Source organism: Neoarius graeffei, chromosome 11 (assembly GCF_027579695.1).
Source record: "Neoarius graeffei isolate fNeoGra1 chromosome 11, fNeoGra1.pri, whole genome shotgun sequence".
In the NCBI taxonomy this organism is placed as follows: Eukaryota; Metazoa; Chordata; class Actinopteri; order Siluriformes; family Ariidae; genus Neoarius; species Neoarius graeffei.
This window is the reverse complement of record NC_083579.1, coordinates 44042054-44066892: the sequence shown is the minus strand read 5'-3', so window position 1 is coordinate 44066892 and position 24839 is coordinate 44042054. Positions and strand designations below refer to the sequence as shown.

The 24839-nt window shown below is 42.9% G+C and overlaps 1 protein-coding gene across 2 annotated transcripts; it reads left to right on the top strand.

The window, feature by feature from the left end:
• The first annotated feature begins 257 nt into the window (after positions 1-257).
• Positions 258-7145, top strand: zbtb42 (zinc finger and BTB domain containing 42). Of its 2 annotated transcripts, none has more exons than XM_060933007.1 (2): positions 258-391; positions 2598-7145. In XM_060933007.1, the coding sequence occupies exon 2, from the start codon at positions 2612-2614 to the stop codon at positions 4151-4153; it is 1542 nt and encodes a 513-aa protein (XP_060788990.1). In that variant the 5' UTR covers positions 258-391; positions 2598-2611; the 3' UTR covers positions 4154-7145. The 2 variants fall into 2 exon arrangements, with proteins under 2 accessions (XP_060788990.1, XP_060788991.1); XM_060933008.1 differs by lacking the exon at positions 258-391 and adding an exon at positions 2059-2221.
• The last annotated feature ends 17694 nt before the right edge of the window (positions 7146-24839 follow it).

The following is a 24839-nucleotide window of genomic DNA, read 5'->3' as shown; positions in this document are numbered from 1 at the left end:
AACTGGGCTAAATTATTCAATCTATCTGTTTTCATTAATTAATCAATGAATCCTGCATGTGTGTGTGTGTGTTAAAGTGAAGGATGAGTAAAGTGACCCGTTAGCACAGCTGTGTGAGGTGAGGTGAGGGGAAGAGCGCGCGCTCAGCTCAGAGAGTTACTGCCGCGCTGTGAGGTGAAGCAGAAATACAGCACCACGGCTCTCACTCGCGTTATCGCGAGACTGCAGCGTTTAGCGACCTGACACAGAGAGAGAGAGAGAGAGAGAGAGGGGAGACTCAACAACCGAGAAGTCGAGAAAGCAGCGCCGAGAGAGAGACAGACCGACATCTGGCCACACATCATGAGAACACGGCAGAGCGTCTGAGGGAGCGGGAAGCGCCGACATTTCTGTAAGTACTCTGTTCGGGACTGAGCGCGAGCTCAAAACGGGAAGCTTTAAAGTTGTGTGTGTTTGTGCGCGCGCTTGCTTCTACCGCCGCCTCCTCCTCCTCCTGCTGCTGCTCGTTCACCTCCTCGCGCAGTGCAGTGGCGACTTGCTTCGGCGTTAAAGGCTCACACACACACACACAGTCACTCTCTCACTCACTCTCTCACACACACTCACAGTCACTCTCTCACACACACTCACAGTCACTCTCTCTCACACACACACAGTCACTCTCTCACTCACTCTCTCACACACAGTCTCTCTCACACACACTCTCTCACACACACAGTCACTCTCTCACACACACTCTCTCACACACACAGTCACTCTCTCACTCACACACACAGTCACTCTCTCACTCACACACACAGTCACTCTCTCACTCACACACACAGTCACTCTCTCACTCACACACACAGTCACTCTCTCACTCACACACACAGTCACTCTCTCACTCACACACACAGTCACTCTCTCACTCACACAGTCACTCTCTCACACACACAGTCACTCTCTCACTCTCTCACACACACAGTCACTCACTCTCTCACACACAGTCACTCTCTCACTCACTCTCTCACACACACAGTCACTCTCTCACTCACACAGTCACTCTCACTCACTCTCTCACACACACAGTCACTCTCTCACACACACAGTCACTCTCTCACACACACTCTCACTCACTCTCTCACACACACAGTCACTCTCTCACACACTCTCACTCACACAGTCACTCTCACTCACACAGTCACTCTCACTCACACAGTCACTCTCTCACACACAGTCACTCTCTCACACACAGCCACTCACTCTCTCACACACACAGTCACTCACTCTCTCACACACACAGTCACTCACTCTCTCACACACACACAGTCACTCTCTCACTCACTCTCTCACACACACAGGTCACTCTCTCACTCACTCTCTCTCACACACACACACACTCACTCACTCACACATTCACTCTCTCACACACACACACTCACTCATTCACACTCATTCACACACACTCATTCACACTCACTCTCTCACTCACACACACTCACTCACACACACATTTTCTCACACACACACACACTGCAGTTTTGCCAACATGCGAAATTTCTCATTTGCTCACCTTTTCACCTTCTTGAATAATTTTTAGTGTTTTGCTTTTCATCATAAGCCATAAAGTTATTATTATTATTATTATTATTATTTAACATTTTCTGAATAATAAAGATTCACAACGAGTGTAAAGCGAATAACTTTAAAAAATTGATCTTTAAATATCCAGTTGTTTTCTTTCTCACGAACTTTCCTACAAGGAGAGATGAAGGGGCTGCGATCATGCCCGAGTGTAAAATCTTAATCAGTGCAAAAACAAGTTCGGTACCGATATGAACCGTGATTTATTTAGCAGTATTTTATTTTATTTTTTTCTCCATCTAGTCGCCGGATTCCGGGTAACATATGGCGTAAACGCGAGCACAGCTGGAGGTAGCGTTTGCACGGCGCTGATGTCAGAGCAGCTGACTCCACAGCTTGCGGGATAATTAGCGCACAGGCCACCAGTTCACTTCACTCTCTCTCCCGGCTTTTTGCTCGGACGTGAGCGCGAGCTCTGAGCTGCCAGTGCGCGCGCGCGGGCTCTTTCTATTTCTTTCTCGCTGCTGTGGGAGCGCGAGCGCGGTTCGGAGCGGCTGCTGTGTTCCGCTGAGCGGCGCGTGGCGAGTTGCACAGCGATTTGCTTTCTTGTGCGCGCGCGCAAAGTCACGAGCGCCGTGTGTGAAGCCGCGTGGAGCAGGTGAGGGGGATTCATTCAGCCGAGCGCAGTGAGAGCGATGCGCACTGCACGCCGCTGCGCTTCCGCTTTACACGCCGAGATATCTCTCTATGTGTGTGTATATATAGAGAGAGTATGCATGGTCTGCTTTATGGAAAGTTTTCATTAATTATCCTAAAGTTGTCCATGCCACACTAACTCAAACACTTTCTGCATTATGCTGTATTTAAAAACAGTCCTATCTTATCCTCATGTTTTGTATGAGAGATCTCTTGTTTTTGGTCATGTTTTGTCTCCTGGTCTGTGGTCCACGCTTTGCTGAGCTTGTTTTGTCGACTGTATCTGAACGCCTCGCCCTGTTTATTCAACATCCGGTTTTTCCTGTTCCCTCTGCCAGGTTATGAGAGAAGCATGGAGTTCCCAGACCATAGCCGCCACTTGCTGCAGTGCCTGAGTCAGCAGCGTCACCAGGGCTTCCTGTGCGACTGTACGGTGCTGGTTGGTGCAGCGCGGTTCCGTGCGCACCGGGCCGTGTTGGCGTCGTGCAGCATGTACTTCCATCTTTTCTATCGGGACCAGCTGGACACCCATGACGTGGTGCGATTGAACAGTGACATCGTGACCGCACCGGCATTCAGCTTGCTCCTAGAGTTCATGTACGAGGGTAAGCTCGAGTTTAGTACGCTGCCGGTGGAGGACGTGCTGGCCGCCGCTAGTTACCTGCATATGTATGACATTGTCAAAGTGTGCAAGGGAAGACTGAAAGAAAAGGAGCTGTCCTGCCTGGATGAGAAACTTGTTGACAGTGTGAGTCTGAGCTGCCTGGACAGAGAGAGCTTGTCTGACAGGGAGATAGAGCCCAGCAAAATCCCCCTGAGAGGCCAAATGGCAGATGACATGGACATGGATGACATCACAGATTGCAATAGGCCGGCACTGGCAAGGCAGAAGGCTAACGGTCACCTCGGCGGGTCTCCGGACCTTGTAGGTGTCAATTATGTGTCAGCCGAGGCCGAGGCCCGTGTGCGAACAGCTGGAAAAACGAATGTGGACGTCAGCGGTGCGTCCCAAAGGTCCCGGGCGCCCGATGACACGGACAGTGCGCTGGACTTGTCTTTGAAGGCGCTGTCGGGCAGAGATGTGGGACAGCTGGCCCTCGACAGGCAGCAGCAGGGCATAGAGATGCACGCTCGAGACGAACACGGCACACTGTCAGTGAAGGAGGAGGGCGGGGGTGCCAGCTTTGGGAATAGTGTGCCCATGACAGGGTTCGATGCCCTCTTTCGGGGCAAAAATGGCACTCTGCTGCCCCCGGAGGAGCACCTGATGATGGAAGATGACGAGGAGGAGGTGGTGGGGTTGGACGCTGATGAAGAGGAGGAGGGGATGGGAGGAAGGGTGGGGGTTTTAGTGGCACAAAGGGAACGTAGCCACAGCCGAGAGGGGAGCGAGGAGGCTCGAGGGAGAGGAGAAGTACACAGTGAGGAGGAAGAGGATGACGATGAGCTGGCCTCCACAGACATCAGTGCACTCCTGCCACCAACAGGCACTGTTCCAGTCTGTGTGTGCCCTCTGTGCAGCAAGGCGTTCCCAACACCACATGCCCTGCAGCCACACCTGAGCTCGCACTTCCGTGAGCGGGAGGGCGCACGCACCAAGCTCTCACCCGACACCTCAGTGCCCACATGTGCTCAGTGTGGCAAGACCTTCTCGTGCGCATACACATTAAAGCGGCACGAGCGCACACACTCGGGCGAGAAGCCCTACACGTGTGCCACGTGCGGCAAGAGCTTCCAATACTCGCACAACCTGAGTAGGCACGCCGTGGTGCACACACGTGAGAAACCTCACGCCTGCAAGTGGTGCGAGCGCCGCTTCACACAGTCAGGAGACCTGTATCGCCATATCCGCAAGTTCCACTGCGCCCTCGTCAAGACCCTCTCTATTGGATAAGCACACTCCTTTTCTACTCGCAGAGCCTGTTTCTGACCTACATATGAAGTACTTAAGCACAGAGGGATGTCCTTCTCTAAAGCCACAGTGGATTTTGGTGACTATGCACTCGATGTTACAACTAAAATATCGGATTCAGTATTTTGCTGTATTTTAATGCACAGTTTAGGACTATAGGTCCTATCGGAGTCCCTCCACTCAGTGGAGAAGTATCAAGTGAAGGTTTTTGATGCGCTTGATCAGTCCCTGGCAGCGTCATCTGAAGTTAAATGAGTTTTGTTTTGTTTTTTTGTCATGTCGTATCACAAATGGTATAAGTTTTGAAGAAATTGTATTGTACTGAATGGATGAAACATTGTACTGAACAACTGAAACTTGTGGTTAAGTTATACCTGCAAAATAATTGAATCATAGCTTCGTAATTTACAGATTTTTGATTTCTGTTCAGGTTTAAGTCCTAACTGCTGAATCCAGAATGGCAGAGAAGTTGGTAATGATTTGGCTTTCACTTCTTTATCACTAATGGGGAAACAGGGGCATGTGTTTCCTCTTGAATTGGAAACAGTTTCTGAAGTAATAAAATGAATGCATCGGTCATTTGTAAGGGCAAATACTACCTTTTTATTTTAACTATTGCAGGTTTTTTTCTGCAAGAACTCGAATGAAATGGCTTTTTTTTTTTGAGAAGCTGAATGAGGTGAAACACTGGATGAAACTCAAATAACCCACTTTTTATTCATTAGCTAGCATTGTGTTCATTTTGGTGGGTTTTTATTAATCCTATTTAACTGAAAACACTAACAATTAAAAAATTTTTTCTAATGGAACGTGAATGTTGGAGCGTTTATATATTTTTACTTAACTTTATCCTTTCTTCCTACCTAACATTTTTGAGTTGGCAGTTTTGGTTCAGGTTTTTTTTCCCCCCCCTTGTTGTTGTTGTGCTTTTTTTTTTTTTTAAATAGTTATAATGACAAGAGGCACTAAAAGTCCACATAATCCTGTTTCATTTTTCCTGAGAAAACTTGATTAGAATTATTTATTAGTTCTGTCGGTTCAGGGTTTCCTGTAAACATCTGACAGTTGTGTTAGGTCCTAATATGTCATATGGGTACTGTTTTGGCTACACTGAATGGATTGATTGTAAAATCAGTTGCTGTATTTCGGTTTATCATTTCACTGTAACTTGTGTAGATAAGCCATTTGAATCACTGTCAAGAATTGACTCTAGACATGATAAGACGCACTTGCTTTGTGCATACATAGACTGTACATACATACATACACTGATATTCTGTAGGCTGCTATTTCTAACTGTATATTTATTGTAAATATGCATTTTATTTATCTTTGTTTTCTTGACGACATCTGGAATCTCTCAGATCTCTTGACTTTCGAAGTTGACGTCTTCCCTTGTTTTGTTGGTCTGTTTAAAGCCTGTAATGCTGTAACACTGGGACAGATGTAGCAGATTCAGAAGCACAATGTCACCAAGACTTGCAATAGATGAAGTCCGACAATAATGATAGTTAAAAAAAAACAACAGGTATTTATTTAGGGAGTAACACATCACATTCTGAAATGTTACAAACAAGTTTTTTAGTGTAATATTTCCTGTAAAAACAAAAGAGAGAGAAAGACAAACATTAGGGTCGTTAAGGATCTGAGCAAAGACGTGTGACTGTCACTGACTAGATTACACTCTAAAAGCGTTTCGTTTTTGTTGCACATTTGTTGGGCAGCTGTTTAAAAAGCGTCTCTGAATTCATCGAAGGGTCTTCAGCTGAAATTTTCTGTGGAACACTGGAAATTAGTAGAACTTACATGAACAACTCTTATTACAGAACGTTTTCCGAGAATGTTGTAATTCTATTACTAAGCAGAACTGGAAAGTAGGTCTTTATCTGATGGTCTGTTTGATGCAGCTAATACTGACAAATTGTAGGTGCTTTATTTGAAGTGTGTGTGTGTGTGTGTGTGTGTGTGTGTGTGTGTGTGTGTGTGTGTTGATGAGAATCTGACTCCACTGAGGTTCATACAGTATGTTGAAGTAATATGCATCGACTTGATCTACACGGTATGTGCCTTGTTGATACACATTAATCCAACAGCAAATTCATTCACATTACTATTGGGCATTATTGTGGGCCTGTAATTATTCAATCTGCACAAGCTGAATGTTACTAATGGAAAAAAGCAGCATAAGGTGGTAACATTGTGTTTGTGTTTGGTTCTCATGTATAAACTGAAGGTACGATAAATGTGTTTTTATGATATAAAATATCACACCATGTTAAAAGAACAGAATATTATAATATTAGGCTGTGTATAGTACATAGAGGAAACAGGTGCATTATACTTGAAGTAACTTCCTGTTCGGATGCGGCCATGTGATCAGCAGTGAGCCGATATTTTAATCTCGTACAACCAGCAGGAGTGTAATCGTGGATAATACAAGCACCAGTAATAATTCTTTAAGATGTGCTTGGATTTGAAAAATCGAGCCATTACTTAAGGCACAGATATGCTTTTCTTCAACAAAAGTGTGTATGTAAGCATCAGTACTGGAATATCGTCTTCTAAGGTTCAGACTGTGAAACTGTATAATCATAAGAGTTATTTATTGATTTCTTTCTTGTGCAAATATTTTACTGAGTTTGACTTAAGTAATAAAAGATGCTACTAAACGGAGAACATTTTGAATAGACTTTGTAGAAGTGCCATTAGATTTAATATAATTTTTTGATAAGAAACATATATTTTATAGGAAACAGATGCGTTGATGTTAGTGCTCTAGTGAATGTAGGTGACAATCTATTTGATTTAAAAAGCTTGTTGGATTTTTTTTTTTTGACAGATTAACGCTGTTATGTTCCGACTTGGAATTTGTTTGTGCTTTTTATTTGCCGCTTTTGACGTGTACCCGTGTGTGTGCTGTGGAAAAAGTGACAATCTTGAGCTAGGACTTTTATTTCGATTCTGTATAGATTAAATAGAGAATTTTATGTCATAACTGTGCGTGTTTGTGTGTTTCTTAAGTTATTTCACAGTTGAAATCCTGGTATTTCTTGTTAGTGTTGCACTTTACTGTACTGTTGAATGACAACATATTAACCAATCTTTATTAATTTTTATATACACTCATGGCCACTTTAGTAGAAACACCCATCCAATTGCTGTTTTATGCCGTTATCTAATCAGCCGATCCCTTGGTAGCAGCATAATGAATAAAATCATGCAGATACAAATCAAGAGTTTCAGTTAATGTTCACTTCAAATATCAGAATGGGAAAAATTGTGATCTTCGTGACTTCCACTGTGTGTGGCATGGGCGTTGGTGCCAGATGGACTGGTTTGACTATTTCAGAAACTGCTGATCTCTTGGGGATTTCACACACAACAGTCTCTAGAGTTTACACAGAATGGTGCGAAAAACAAAAAAAAACCACAGCATGAGCGACAGTTCTGTGGGTGGAAACGCCTTGTTGATAAGAGAGGTCAGAGGAAAATGGCCAGATTGGTTTGAGCTGCCAGGAAGGATATAGTAACTCACAGCAACTCTTTACAACCGCGGTGAGCAGAAAAGCATCTCAGCATGTAACAGCAGAAGACCACACTGGGGTCCATTGCTGCAGCCAAGAACAGTAATCTTAGAATCATGAACAAGTTCCTATTAAAGTGGCCGGTGAGTATGTATAACTCAAGCCTACTACATTTTTACATGAATTATTATTTCTACATCTGTTTTATTCAGCACATCTCACTGAAGAAGGCTTGTCCCAGAAGCTCTCTTCAAGGACGTATTGTCAAGGAGGTTCTCTCCAGGTTTCTGTGTATAAATAACATCAACTATTTAAGAGTTGAAGTGTTACTGTATCCAGACAACACAGTGAGCATTGAATTTGTCCCCACCAACAGAAGTGTTTTGTGTGGCTGCAGAGGAAAGTTAGAAGCAGTGATCACTGTTAGGGTTCGAGATGAAATAGTACGGACGTTTAATATAATGATTCAAGTGAACAAAATGATCACGGTTATCAGTATTACTGTGTTATTATTAAAATGTGCTGAAAATGTTCAAAAAGTACTGATACACAAACTGAAGTCATTTCATCAAGTTTTATCATGAAAACCACAAATGAAATTAGTGGAACTATGTAGTGAATGAAAACATTTGCATAATAAACATTAAAATAATAACATTAGGGCTGTAACTAAAAACTATTTTTCTGTTGATTATCGACGATTTTACAGAATCGTGAAATAATAAGCAGTACTCTCTGACCTGAGACGCTGGGGGCGTGTCTGCTGAAGGTGCTGAAACCACGCCCAATCGAGGGAAAGGTGCAGCGTCCAATAATATCTGACTGCAGAGAGCAGTTTTACAAGAGGAGTTTTAGGCCAGTGCAGTCAGGGCATGTGTTGGCACTTTTTTTGTTTGTTTTATCGACACGACTGTTATGGTTAATTGACATTTCAATCATTTTTTTAGGCTTTGGGTTAGGTAGGGTATTGTAAAACTGAAGGTTAGACCAATGTTTACAACCATGAAAAGCAAGCGAAGCTAAACTCTCTCTCATCTCATCTCATTATCTGTAGCCGCTTTATCCTTCTACAGGGTCGCAGGCAAGCTGGAGCCTATCCCAGCTGACTACGGGCGAAAGGCGGGGTACACCCTGGACAAGTCGCCAGGTCATCACAGGGCCGACACATAGGTGGGGTTTACATTAGACCGTATCAGCGGATCATCAGATTAACATTTTTAAAATGATTAGTGTGCACACAGCAACGCCAATACACGATTCGCGTGCACACAGCAACGCCAATACACGGATACGCTCGGCTCCGCAGGCATCCTGCGCTCCAAATCACTCCGCCCTGAACAGCGAGTGCCCTCTGGAGGGTGCGCACTCCGGCCCTGCGCAGCTCACAGAGCGCGCGAGTGAAGCGCACGAGCAGTGATTCGGGACTGAGCCGCTGTGTGTGTGATCCCAGTGCATGTCGGGCATGCGTGTCACTTACCACTTGCAAGTGGAAGGATGGCAAGCCTAAAGACAATCATAACTACACAATGGGGAGTATTTGCATCAGTATTTGCAGTATTTTCATACTTTTATACTCTTTAATGAAAGGTGATACAAGGCGGAAGTCCGCGCCGTTTTTCAGCCGTCGTGTCACATGACCAACGCCAGCGAATCAGGAAGGTGGATGTCACAGTGACGTTGTCCAATGACGACGCCAGCTAGAGCTCAGCACAGCGTATCCGCGTATTCTCAATGTTTACACAGCACCGGACCAGACACGATCTGGATTGAATACGTGGACCCTGGCGGATTCCTGTTTCCCGGCGTTTCCAGGCGTTTTAATGTAAACGGACAGTGCATCCGCGAAGAAAACGAGACAGATACGGTCTAATGTAAACTTGGCCTTAGACACAGGCAACCATTCACACCTACGGTCAATTTAGAGTCACCAGTTAACCTAACCTGCATGTCTTTGGACTGTGGGGGAAACCGGAGCACCCGGAGGAAACCCACGCGGACACGGGGAGAACATGCAAACTCTGCACAGAAAGGCCCTAGCCGGCCACGGGGCTCGAACCCAGACCTTCTTGCTGTGAGGCGACAGTGCTAACCACTACACCATCGTGCCGCGCTCTCTCTCTCAGATGAATTCTGTCTTACCTTTCCCTGGTAGAGTAGGTGTTTCAATCAAGCCAGCTAAATCCATTTTTAGATCCATGTAACAGCCAGAGAAACATGGTTGCTTTTGACCTTGAGATGAATGTCTCGAAAACTTGTCCACACACACCAAAAAAAAACCCCCAAAACATATAAACATTTTTTACTTCTTTTCTCTCAAAGTTCTTCAGTCCATGAATGAATCAATTTCAGCTAGCATTCAGCAACACACCACAAAAACAGTGCGCACACGTATTACGGCTAAACTTGAAAAATTACCGTGTGTTTAGATTTACAAAAACATCAAAACAATATTTTATTTTATTTCTGCGATTCCATGGAAATAAAAGTGTTAACATGCCATTGTGAAAGAAAACATAAGTGATCCATAACTGCAGGTGGGCGTGAACTATAAAATACAACCTTGGAGAATTATCCAATCAAAATACATATTAAAAGGGACGATGCTAAATCTGCAAACTGATGATAAACTGTTTAACAGTCGAACTTGATAATTCAGTGCGACGTGGTTCACACTCTTTTCATTATTTTCTAACATCTATTTATTTCTGAATTTGCTTTACACAGAGTAATCAACTGTGTACCAAACCACAGTAATCAACTGTGATTTTAATGAAAATTAATATTTAAAACAGTAACACTGACCATCTGGAATTTTATTGCGGTTTACCATGAAACCGGTAATCGTTTCATCCCTAGGGGTGGTCTTAGTAGATCATGAGATCCGTGTACAACTTCAAATGCAATGACATTACAAGGCATGTAACATTGCAACGGCAGTCCAAGTAAAATTGTCCACTTCGATATGAAAAAGAGCCACTACACACACACACACACACACACACACATCAATCACTTTATACCTCTCAGATAAAAAACTCAAAACTTCAATGCATTCCTGTAAATATCTCAAAAGGACAACACTTATGACACAAGACTGATCAGCTCACTTATCTGTCTGTCCATCTGTCTGACCTGTTGTTATTGTTCCCTCCTCATTTCTTTCTCCTATATGTATTCTCCTTTAACTTTACTGTCATGTGTGGATTGGGAAGTGTGTATATAGGGGCAGGGTCACTGTTGCCCAGAATTTAACAATTTATATTATATGGACACGAGTGTTTTACTGGGAAATATACCGCTTGTATTTTTCATACGAGCTACATCTGGGACATGGAGAACCAAAATCATGACATAATTCTCTATAGATCGGTCATAGGGAAAGTGATGAATTGTTCTGATAAATTTGGGTACTTTTTGTTTGTCAATGTGTCTATACACTACCGTTCAAAAGTTTGGGGTCACTTTGAAATGTCCTTATTTTTGAAAGAAAAGCACTGTTCTTTTCAATGAAGATCACTTTAAACTAATCAGAAATGCACTCTATACATTGCTAATGCGGTAAATGACTATTCTAGCTGCAAATGTCTGGTTTTTGGTGCAATATCTCCATAGGTGTATAGAGGCCCATTTCCAGCAACTCTCACTCCAGTGTTCTAATGGTACAATGTGTTTGCTCATTGCCTCAGAAGGCTAATGGATGATTAGAAAACCCTTGTACAATCATGTTAGCACAGCTGAAAACAGTTGAGCTCTTTAGAGAAGCTATAAAACTGACCTTCCTTTGAGCAGATTGAGTTTCTGGAGCATCACATTTGTCTCTCCACACAGAAAGGCCCTCGCCGGCCCCGGGGCTCGAACCCAGGACCTTCTTGCTGTGAGGCGACAGCGCTAACCACTACACCACCGTGCCGCCCATCACATTTGTGGGGTCGATTAAATGCTCAAAATGGCCAGAAAAATGTCTCGACTATATTTTCTATTCATTTTACAACTTATGGTGGTAAATAAAAGTGTGACTTTTCATGGAAAACACAAAATTGTCTGGGTGACCCCAAACTTTTGAACGGTAGTGTATAATAAAAAGAAAATCACACGTTGGCTTGAAGATATGAAGTTTATCCTCTCGTGTTGAAAATATACCACTCATTCGCGTCGCTCACTTGTGAATATGTTCAGCACTCAAAGATAAACTTCATATCTTCACGCCACTATGTAATATCCTCTATATATTTATTTTATATGCAATATAAGACACAATGGTACATTATGTAAATGTAACAATCTCCAAAAGGAAGGAAAAATATTATGTGGAGAAACTGCTAGAACATGTTTTTAAAGGTAGACTACCTTTCAGATTTTTCAAGTGTAGGTCATAAAAAGAATTTTCCCCGACACCCAGCTATTTTTGTTTAGTGGACTGAAAGCTACTGAATTCGAATCACAGACTTCCAATTTTATTAGTTTTAAAAAAATAGAACAATTAATGAATTTAAGGCTATGTGGCCCTAAATTCTCTGCTATTTTTTCCTGCTTCACCATGACCCAATTCAAGATACTACGTCATGCATCACGTGGTGGGCTTTCCCCATTTGCGCAAGACATTGTGGGATACAAATTTGAAACAGGAGAGGAAAATGGAAGACGTGAGTGTGCGAATGAAATGTGAAAGACTGACTAAAGTAACGGCAAGCGAGAAGAAAAGACATGTTGCGAAGGAAAGGAAACGCAGGACCAAGCTAATAAATATTGGCGGTCAGCGAGCACCTCGGTGTGATCAGCTGTTCGTTTAGCGACAGAATGATGGAACTGTCAGTGCATGGTCAAGGTAAACCTGTAGATGGCAGTAATGCAACACTGTGGATGCCAGCTGCTCATCTCATCTCATCTCATCTCATTATCTCTAGCCGCTTTATCCTGTTCTACAGGGTCGCAGGCAAGCTGGAGCCTATCCCAGCTGACTACGGGCGAAAGGCGGGGTACACCCTGGACAAGTCGCCAAGTCATCACAGGGCTGACACATAGACACAGACAACCATTCACACACTCATTCACACCTACGGTCAATTTAGAGTCACCAGTTAACCTAACCTGCATGTCTTTGGACTGTGGGGGAAACCGGAGCACCCGGAGGAAACCCACGCGGACACGGGGAGAACATGCAAACTCCGCACAGAAAGGCCCTCGCCAGCCACGGGGCTCGAACCCGGACCTTCTTGCTGTGAGGCGACAGCGTTAACCACTACACCACCGTGCCACCCATGCCAGCTGCTGTAAAACCCAAAAGAAGAAGAAGAAGAAGAAAAAGGTAAACCTGTGCATGCGCACACGGGCTTCCTCTGTCTGCTTGACTGCACAAAGCGAGCGATTTCATGCACATTATTTGCTAGGGAATCCTCTCAAATTAAATAACTTCCCAGACACAGAATGGCCTGATATTTTGTGAGATATTACAGAAATAAACATATATCACAATGACCACATTTCAGTGGGAACTAAATTTCAAATCAAAAGGCTGTCTAGCTTTAATGAATAATAAGATTGTTGTTATCCTTTAGTTCTTCATGTGACCCACAGAGAAATAGAGTTTTCATCCATTTGCTTTGTTTGTTCTTTCAAAACAAATGTAAGCTAAATGTTTAATAGGACTGAAACGGTTTTATGCACATTTTACAGGACACTTTGCTCGAAGTAAATCGGTGTGTTGCTAACAGCATGTTGACTGGTTTAGTAAGACAAGACTTTCAGATTTGTACATTACATACTATAAACTCTATTTTTGGATTTATTGGATTTATGACTTACTTGATTTATGAACTATTATTTCTGCATGTGGATTATTGGATACAGTAGTATCTGTATGTGATTATTTTTTCTTTGAAGGAGTGAAAATGATTTCACAATCAAGCTCTTGCTATTGTTATGAGCGACGCAGTAACCGACACACATCATACTAAGCATAATGAGTAATTTTTCAGTAAAAATAACTTCCTGGATCATTTGAATTCGAACAAACAAACAAGCAGGAGGACGAAGGGAGAGGGAAATGCGTATCTAATTTGAAAACTGAGCGGCCATTTTTCAGTAAGTGGGCTCCTAATTATTCTTTGGCTGCACATCTAAAGAAATCCAGTGGCATGGATATGCGATTCCCACAGCCCTGCCCCCATCAAGAGCATACAAACTTTCTAAACATCCCCCAGCATCCCAGGCCTGATCCCACTAACCCCTTTGTCTTCAGATTGCAGTCGCGCTGGCCTCTTTACTATCTTCTTTGGTTCCTATGTTCTCACTAGAAACCAGTGTGATGTGGCCAACCCACAGCAGCACCTGACTATGTAACGGTTTGCTGTCTGTGAAGATTCTCAGTCATCCAGGACATAGTAAACTGTGGGTGGTAAAAGAGAACAACTGGACTTGCTTGAAGATTCTTGAAGACGTTTCACCTCTCATCTGAAAGGCTTCTTCAGTTCTGTCTGACTAAGGCCCTGTCCACACGGCAACGGATTCAGGTGAATCCGATACAATTGTTTATCGTTTCGGCCTGGCGTCCACACGGCACCGGCGTTTTGGGTGCCCCAAAACGCAATCTTTTGAGAACGGGTTCCAGAGTGGAAAGATCTGGCAACGTTGCCGTTGCGAAGTCGTCTGGATGAGTAGAACGGATTTGTTTACGATGACGTCACAACCACATGACTGTGAGTGCTTCACGCCGGGTAGAAGTGTAACGAACTCGATGCGAGTTGTCAACAAATCCTATAACTTGGTTCATGAAACGCGCTTACAAAATATTTTCACTGTGAATATTTATTGTGTAATGGTGCAAAGTCAGAGAGAGAGAGAGAGAGAGTCAATTCCGCCAGCAAAAATAGGGAAAAAAAGGAGCGATCTCACCTCTTCAGATGTTGGTTTAAGTCCTACAATACATTCCTCAAAAAGGGCATAGAAGAACAAATTAATCCATCAACGTGTAGCATTCAATTTATTCCGGACCATTAAAGACGCTGCCTTCCGCGTAGAATCATACGTCATCCTCGCCGCCATATTGGATGGGTCAAAGCGGAGAATAAAGATGCCTCATTCATGTGCTGCGTTTAACTGTACCAACAGGTTTACCGTCTAAACGAGATCACATGGGATTACCTTTCACAAGTGAGACTGGAAAAATACTTTTCATTGTATTTGGTCATTATAATGTAATTTTACGAACAGATTTTTCTGACTTTGTGGCTAATATGAAGTCTCGCGCATAATAGTTTATGTGCATGCGTCCTTACTTCTTCTATTGTTCTGGTGTCTCCGAAGGGACCGTCTTACAGCGTCCCTAGAGGTATGGCATGTTTATTGCATCGTTTTCAGCAAGCGTTGCGTTGCCATATGGACCTGATATTTTACTGATCGTTGCCCATATGGACGCGATATTTTTTTAAATAACATCTCGTTGCCGTTGTCGTGTGGATGTAGCCTAATAGGGATTATCAGGTATTTATCCTCTCATGGATGAAAAGCAATCCTAAGGTGTCGTTGAGTCATCCTGTTGGTGTGGGTCACTGGGGGCTGAGTGTGAACGGCCTAGAGAGTCGTTGGGATGATCAATGGTTGTTGGTTCTCTCTGTCATCCTGTGAGTCACTGAAAACAGCTGGGTTTTGGTGTGCATTCAGTTGTCTGGGAAGTGTGCCAAGGACTGCATTGTAGGTGGCTGATAAATGGTGTCTTAGATCACCAACTCTGTTCAGTGATGGTCATTCCAGGTTGACAAATATGGCTTCTTTAACTCCTCGCTCATACCAACGATCCTCTCTGGCTAAAATGCGTACGTTGCAATCCTGAAATGAGTGTCCTTTGTTGTTAAGATGAAGATAGACAGCAGAGTCCTGGCCTGAGGAACTGGCTCTCCTGTGTTGAGCCATGCGCCTGTGAAGCGGTTGTTTGTTTTCGCCAATATACGAGTCCGTGCATTCCTCACTGCACTGAATTGCATACACTACGTTGTCCTGTTTGTGTCTGGGTATTCTGTTATGTTTGTAGATTCCAATCTATACATGGAGGAAGTGGAACATAAAGCTTTGACCACTTTTTCAGGAGTTGCTCGCAGCCACTGGTTCAGATATGTGGATGACACCTGGGTTAAAATCAAAACCCATGAGGTGGAAGCCTTCTCTAAGCACATCAATGCAGTGGATAAACAGGACAACGTAGTGTATGCAATTCAGTGCAGTGAGGAATGCATGGACTCATCAGTTTCACTTGGGAAGACATCAGTGGGAATAATCTAGCCTTCTTGGATTGTGATGTACACATTAGACAAGACAGAAACCTTAGCATCGAGGTCTACCGGAAACCCCCACACACAGACCAGTACCTACTCTTCGACTCACACCACCCACTGGAACACAAATTGGGGGTCATTAGGACCTTGCAACACAGGGCTCAGAACATTCCTACAACGGTAGAGGGAAAAGAGAAAGAGCAAAATCACATCAAGAAAGCACTTCAGAACTGCGGGTATCCCAACTGGGCTTTCTTCAAGAGCAGAAAAAGGAACATAACAGACAAGGAAGATAACAGGAACAAATGCAAGAACATTGTCATTCCCTACATTTCTGGTCTATCTGAGAAATTCAGGAGGATCTTCTACAAACACAATATTCTGGTACATTTCAGACCCAGTAACACCCTGAAGCAGAAACTGGTCCACCCTAAGGACAGAATACCCAGACACAAACAGGACAACGTAGTGTATGCAATTCAGTGCAGTGAGGAATGCACGGACTCGTATATTAGGGAAACAAAACAGCCGCTTTGCAGGCGCATGGCTCAACACAGGAGAGCCAGTTCCTCAGGCCAGGACTCTGCTGTCTATCTTCATCTTAACAACAAAGGACACTCATTTCAGGATTGCAACGTACGCATTTTAACTAGAGAGGATCGTTGGTATGAGCGAGGAGTTAAAGGAGCCATTTTTGTCAACCTGGAATGACCATCACTGAACAGAAGTGGTGGTCTAAGACACCATTTATCAGCCACCTACAATGCAGTCCTTGGCACACTTCCCAGACAACTGAATGCACACCAAAACCCAGCTGTTTTCAGTGACTCACAGGAAGACAGAGAGAACCAACAAGCCATTGATCACCCTAACGACTCTCTAGGCCGTTCACACCCAGCCCCCAGTGACCCGCACCAACAGGATGACTCAACGACATCTTAGCATTGCTTTTCATCCATGAGAGGATAAAAACCTGATACTCCCTATTAGTCAGACAGAACTGAAGAAGCCTTTTGGATGAGAGGTGAAACGTCTTCAAGAATCTTCAAGCAAGTCCAGCTGCTCTCTTTTACCACCCACAGTTTAACAGTTTGCTGCTTCACTGTTAAGGGTGTTGGATTGCTGGGAAGGTCTTCTACACCTCAAACATGACTCACGAGGCTGCCTAAACAGCTCTATTGTAGTTGTTATGGAACTCTTCTTTCCATATCAAGTTTAAAAAGAATAAAAGACAACCATTGTCCATGCATTCATGACATTGTCTTTTGCTATTTTGACTTCTTTTTGCCCTCATTCTCATGTAATCATGTTAAAGAGTTATACAAGTTTCTAAGGCTACATCCACACGACAACGGCAACGAGATGTTATTTAAAAATATATCGCGTCCAAATGGGCAACGATCAGTAAAATATCAGGTCCATATGGCAACGCAACGCTTGCTGAAAACGATGCAATACACATGCCACACCTCTAGGGGCGCTGTAAGACGGTCCCTTCGGAGACACCAGAACAATAGAAGAAGTAAGGACGCATGCGCATAAACTATTATGCGTGAGACTTCATATTAGCCACAAAGTCAGGAAAATCTGTTCGTAAAATTACATTATAATGACCAAATACAATGAAAAGTATTTTTCCAGTCTCACCTGTGAAAGGTAATCCCATGTGATCTTGTTTGGACAGCAAACCTGTTGGTACAGTTAAACGCAGCTAATCTTTATTCTCCGCTTTGACCTATCCAATATGGCGGTGAGGATGACGTATGATTCTACGCGGAAGGCGGCATCTTTAATGGTCCAGAATAAATTGAATGCTACACGTTGATGGATTAATTTGTTGTTTCTCACCTGTGAAAGGTAATCCCATGTGATCTCATTTGGACGGTAAACCTGTTGGTACAGTTAAATGCAGCACATGAATCTTTATTCTCCGCTTTGACCTATCCAATATGGCGGCGAGGATGATGTATGATTCTACGTGGAAGGCGGCGTCTTTAATGGTCCGGAATAAATTGAATGCTACACGTTGATGGATTAATTTGCTCTTCTACGCCCTTTTTGAGGAATGTATTGTAGGACTTAAACCAACATCTGAAGAGGTGAGATTGCTCCTTTTTTTCCCTATTTTTGCTGGCGGGATTGACTCTGCCCTAAGGGCAGAGTCTCTCTCTCTCTCTCTCTCTCTCTCTCTCTCTGACTTTGCACCATTACACAATAAATATTCACAGTGAAAATATTTTGTAAGCGCGTTTCATGAACCAAGTTATAGGATTTGTTGACAACTCGCATCGAGTTCGTTACACTTCTACCTGGCATGAAGCATTCACAGTCATGTGGTTGTGACGTCATCGTAAACAAATCCGTTCTACTCATCCAGACGACTTCGCAACGGCAACGTTGCCAGATCTTTCCACTCTGGAACCCGTTCTCAAAAAGATTGCGTTTTGGGCACCCAAAACGCCGGTGCTGTGTGGACGCCAGGCCTAAACGATAAGCAATTGTATCGGAGTCACCTGAATCCGTTGCCGTGTGGACAGGGCCTAAGACACTTTACACGGTTTACGGTTTCTTAGCACAAAAGTCTTTTAGCACAACTCTAAGTTCTTTCGCACAAGATCCAAGAACACAATCTTTATTATGAATACTTACTGATCATGTTTAAGGATGTTTGATGGATTTTTTTTTTAATGAAAGTTGCCGAGATTCCGATCGAAAACGAGCGATTGTAGTTCCCCACTCCGCCATCTTGAAACTGCCATGTTTGATGTAGCCTGTATGTTAATCACCAATCCTCCCTCCAAATTACTTGACACAGCATGTACCCTGACACAGTACACTGCTACAGGTTTGTTTTGTCTTTATTAAAGTGCTAAGCTTAAATTATATCATATTTATTATTTACAATTTGCTAATTTGATAAAGAATGAAAAGTCAAGCGGGCGGCACGGTTAGCACTGTTGCCTCACAGCAAGAAGGTCCTGGGTTCGAGCCCAGCGGCCAGCGAGGGCCTTTTTGTGTGGAGTTTGCATGTTCTCTCCGTGTCTGCGTGGGTTTCCTCCGGGTGCTCCGGTTTCCCCCACAGTCCAAAGACATGCAGGTTAGGCTAACTGGTGACTCTAAATTGACCGTAGGTGTGAATGTGAGTGTGAATGGTTGTTCATCTCTGTGTCAGTCCTGCAATAACCTGTTGACTTGTCCAGGGTGTACCCCGCCTCTCACCCATAGTCAGCTGGGATAGGCTCCAGCTTGCCTGCGACCCTGTAGAACAGGATAAGCGGCTACAGATAATGGATGGATGAAAAGTCAAACGAAATTTACAAGATGATAAGAGTTTAAAGAAAGCTTTCTGTTTGTTCTTTCTTTATTTTTTTTACAAAAGAAAAAAGGTCGAAAGAAAGGAAAACTATGTATAGCTATTTCAATTATTTTATTAAGCAGTTTACATTTTAGATAATTGCTGTGACTTCTAAATGCAAGAAAGTGAAATAATTAAACTTGAAAGAAACAAACAAACAAAAAACAACAACTTGATAATCAATTAAACTTCAAGTGCCACTAAAAAAGCACACGATTTAAGAAGTTGGAAGACATTAATTTAGTTTTTTTTTGGAAACGATCCCATAAACAAAAAATCTTGGACTGTAAATTTAGGTGCTGTCGGTGCTGGATCCTTGTCAGCTTCTTTACTAAGGAGACATGATTCTCATTTTCTCATTGAAATTGGTCTTTTTTCGGTTAATACATATGAAAACAGCAATATCTCATCTCATCTCATCTCATTATCTCTAGCCGCTTTATCCTTCTACAGGGTCGCAGGCAAGCTGGAGCCTATCCCAGCTGACTACGGGCGAAAGGCGGGGTACACCCTGGACAAGTCGCCAGGTCATCACAGGGCTGACACATAGACACAGACAACCATTCACACTCACATTCACACCTACGGTCAATTTAGAGTCACCAGTTAACCTAACCTGCATGTCTTTGGACTGTGGGGGAAACCGGAGCACCCGGAGGAAACCCACGCGGACACGGGGAGAACATGCAAACTCGCCACAGAAAGGCCCTCGCCGGCCCCGGGGCTCGAACCCAGGACCTTCTTGCTGTGAGGCGACAGCGCTAACCACTACACCACCGTGCCGCCGAAAACAGTAATATGTGATATCAAATGGACTTTTAATAATTTGAGTAAGTTTTTAGGAATAGATTCCGCTTTTATTTTAATTATTGGCAGTCAGTTGAATTTGTGATATGATCAGAAGTGACTGGAGTTATCTATGAAGGTGCCCACAATTCAAGATTTGTTATGGCTTAACTACAAATATCCAAAGACACCAAAGAATTGGATTTGCAGTCCATGTTTCAGGGATCTACAACTGATCCTTAACGTGCACAGCAGCATAAATTCCGGCTCGTTCTCAAAGTGGGGCTGTGAAACATAGCTAAAAGGTCCATTATTTTTTTACTTTGTTTGTTTCAGTATTAGAAATCACAAATCACCATCATCAATGTTACTATAAGTGCCAAATGGTATTTATACATCATGTGCTTCTTAGATATCTCATCTCATTATCTCTAGCCGCTTTATCCTGTTCTACAGGGTTGCAGGCAAGCTGGAGCCTATCCCTGCTGACTACGGACGAAAGGCGGGGTACACCCTGGATAAGTCACCAGGTCATCACAGGGCTGACACATAGACACAGACAACCATTCACACTCACATTCACACCTACGGTCAATTTAGAGTCACCAGTTAACCTAACCTGCATGTCTTTGGACTGTGGGGGAAACCGGAGCACCCGGAGGAAACCCACGCGGACACGGGGAGAACATGCAAACTCCGCACAGAAAGGCCCTCGCCGGCCACGGGGCTCGAACCCAGACCTTCTTGCTGTGAGGCGACAGCGCTAACCACTACACCACCGTGCCGCCCCTTCTTAGATATTAAGAATAAAATGGCTTTAGCTTAGGAAGAAGATACTCATGGGTTTTTCATAAGTGCTATCTGTAAGTGTTTAACTTTTGTAATATCATTAAGATTTGATTAAAGTTTGATTAAAACCTGCTGTATCTATGCTCTACTATTTACATTGACATTAATGTAGAATAGAAATGTATGTGAAGCATCAGATTTAGTCTAGCAGGAGTGCGGAGAACAACAGGTCTTTATTTAAACCCTCGTCCTCTGTTGTGAGCTTTGGCTCTTTGTAGTTACTCTCAGTCTTAGCTGTAACATTTTAATTTTATTTGTATGAAGCGTTTCAACATGTAGTGTGCTAACTTCAAAAATAAAGTAACCAGTAAGTCTGATCAGGTGTCTATTTATCGAGCAGAAACATGAGCCAGAAACTCTACATACAACAAGAAATACCATGAGACAGTTACTATGAATATGATATGAATGCTTATAGTCAGTCTGTATGACTAGTCACGTCAACTGAAATAAGAATATAAATGTGATACATAGCCAAAATATTATTGTGCACATTGATATAATGAGCTAAATATTCGAATTATTAATTTACAGTGCCCTCCACAATTATTGGCACCCCTGGTTAAGATGTGTGAAAAGCCATAAAATAAATTCAATTTTTATTGCAGAAGCATAATCTCACACTGAAAATTGTAGAAAAATGTAACCTTTAACTCAAGTGAATTAAAAAAAATCCCTGACTAAGAAATAATTATTTTTCATAAAATCACCTGTTCCACAATTATTGGCACCCATAACGATTCCTAGAAAATAAATGTAATTGAAGCATTTCTGTCATTTCTGCTGTAGTTTATAAAGTTGATCAGAGTATCGAGGAACCTTTAATTAGTAATTCATCACATCCTGTTTCCCTGGGGTATAAATATGATGTGACACAGAGGCCTATTTCTCTTATCCACTCTTCAACATGGGAAAGACAAGAGAACACACCATTCAAGTAATGCAGGTGTGTGTCGACTTTCGTAAGTCAGGCAATGGCTACAAGAAAATAGCCACTCGCCTACACCTGCCCATATCTACAGTCAGAGGAATCATCAAGAAGTTTAAAACAACTGGAACAGTGGCAAACAAGCCTGGAGAAGGATGCAAGTTTATCTTGCCACCATGCACAGTGAGGAGGATGGTAAGAGAAGTAAAAAGTTCTCCAAAGCTCACTGTTAGAGAATTGCATCAAAGAGGAGCATCTTGGGGTCACAAAGTCTCCATAACAACCATCAGGCACTATCTACATGCCAACAAGCTGTTTGGGAGGCATGCACGGAAAAAGCCTTTTCTCACTTACAAGCATAAATGTAAACGTCTGGAGTTTGCCAAGCGGTACTGGGACTTCAACTGGGACCGTGTGCTTTGGTCAGATGAGACCAAGATAGAGCTTTTTGGCAACAAACACTCTAAGTGGGTCTGGCGTAACACAAAAGATGAGTATGCGGAAAAGCACCTCATGCCCACTGTGAACTATGGGGGAGGATCAGTGATGCTGTGGGCCTGTTTCTCTTCCAAAGGCCCTGGGAACCTTGTTAGGGTGCATGGCATCATGAACTCTTTGAAATACCAGGACATTTTAAATCAAAATCTGGTGGCCTCTGCCCGAAAATTGAAGATGGGTCATCACTGGGTCTTTCAGCAAGATAACGACCCTAAACATATGGCCAAATCTACACAAAAATGGTTCACCAGACACAAAATCAAGCTCCTCCCATGGCCATCTCAGTCCCCAGACCTCAACCCAATTGAAAACCTGTGGGGTGAGCTGAAGAGGAGTACGCATAGGAGAGGACCCAGGACTCTGGATGATTTAGAGAGATTGTGCAAAGAGGAATGGTCGAATATCCCTCTCTCTGTATTCTCCCATCTTGTGAAATGTTATAGGAGAAGATTAAGTGGTGTCTTGTTGGCAAAAGGGGGTTGTACAAAGTATTAACATCAGGGGTGCCAATAATTATGGCACACATGATTTCATGTAAAAGAATTATTTCTTAATGTGGGATTTTTTTCCCACTGAATAAATACACTTGAATTAAAGGTTGGATTTTTCTCTTTTTTTGCATTGTTGTCCTATATTATTTAAAAAAAAATGAATTTCTAAGAAGCCTAAGAACATATCTTAACGAGGGGTGCCAATAATTGTGGAGGGTGCTGTATTTCACAATTAAAGGGTCTGAAAAATGTTTGAGAAGCTCTGCTTTAACAGGACTTCTCAATTCATTTAACCTTAGGCGGCTAGAGCGGCTAGAGCGCCTGTATAAGAAAACTGGCCTTGCTATTCATCTTTCACTCTTCTCTGAACACATCGCAAAGTATAAGGATGCTCTTAATGCTGCCCGATCCTCCTACTATGCTAACATCATTAAGAGTGGCAATCATAGACCCAAAACTCTGTTTAATACAATAAATAAACTTCTTCAGCCTCCTTCCTCAACCACTCCCAGTTCCCCTGCTCAGTGTCAGGCTTTTTTGGATTTTTTCAAGGATAAAATTGTCAGTATTTACCAACACTTTCATTCTGAAATTCATTCTTCTGTCTTGCTAGTAGCTCTTTCTCATAAAGCTGACTGCTGTCTCTCTGCTTTCTCTCCTGTTGATTCTTCTAAAGTATCGGAAATTATGACTAAGTCCTCCTCCTCCTCATGTCTGCTGGACCCTGCACCCACTGCACTTCTTAAATCCTGTGTATCTGCTATCTCCCCTTATATTGCTCATTTGATTAATCAGTGTTTTGCTTTAGCACTGTTCCCATCTCCCTCAAAATTGCTTCAGTTACACCAATACTAAAGAAACCTGGTCTAGATTCTCTTTCACTCTCCAATTACAGACCCATTTCTAATCTCCCTTTCCTAGCTAAAGTAATGGAGAGAGTTGTAGCCTCTCAGCTTCATACTTTCCTTGCTCGTAATGATCTCTATGAACCCTTTCAGTCAGGCTTTCGCAATATGCATAGCACTGAATCTGCTCTCTTAAGAGTTGTTAATGACCTCCTGCTCTCAACTGATGCTGGTCATCTCAATGTCCTTGTTATCTTGGACCTCACAGCTGCCTTTGACACTGTACATCAAGAGATACTCATTTCAAGACTATCTTCTTTTGGTATTACTGGCTTAGCTTTATCCTGGTTTCAGTCATATCTAGCAAACAGGCAACAGTTTATTTCTATTGGTGTTCATAAATCATCCACTGTTACTGTTGCTCAAGGTGTGCCTCAGGGTTCTGTCCTTGGTCCCCTTCTTTTTATATGTTTCTCCTATAGGCCAGATTACTCGTAACCATGGCCTTTACTTTCATTGTTATGCTGATGACATTCAAATCTACATCACTATCACCCCTTCCATAGCCTCTGTTCAGCTGCTAAGGACTTGCATCACTGACCTTGAGCAATGGCTGTATAAGAACTGCCTTAAACTTAATGCTAGCAAAACGGAGGTTCTATTAGTAGGTACCAAAAGACAGGTTCTGAATTTCTCCGGTTTTACTATTGATGTTGATGGTGTGTCTATTAGTCCTTCCCAAGTTATAAAAAACCTTGGCATTATCTTTGACTCCACCCTTACGTTTGAACCCCATTTTAAACTCATTACTAAGAATACTTTCTTTCACCTCCACAATATTGCATGTCTCCGCCCTCTTCTCTTGGAAACTGATGCCAAAATGTTGGTCAATGCATTTATTTTTTCTCGTCTTGACTACTGCAATTCTCTCTTTTATGGTCTCCCTGCCACATTGCTCAATCGCCTGCAGTACATCCAAAACTCAGCAGCTAGAGTCCTCACACTCACCAAGCGCACTGCTCACATCACTCCTGTTTTACAGCAACTGCACTGGTTGCCAATTATTTTTCGGATCAAATACAAAATCTTGCTTTTAACCTATAAAGCTCTTCATGGTTTCGCCCC

Coding starts and splice junctions, on each gene's coding strand:
- zbtb42 (XM_060933007.1), top strand. CDS start 2,612: ATGGAGTTCCCAGACCATAGCCGCCACTTGCTGCAGTGCCTGAGTCAG.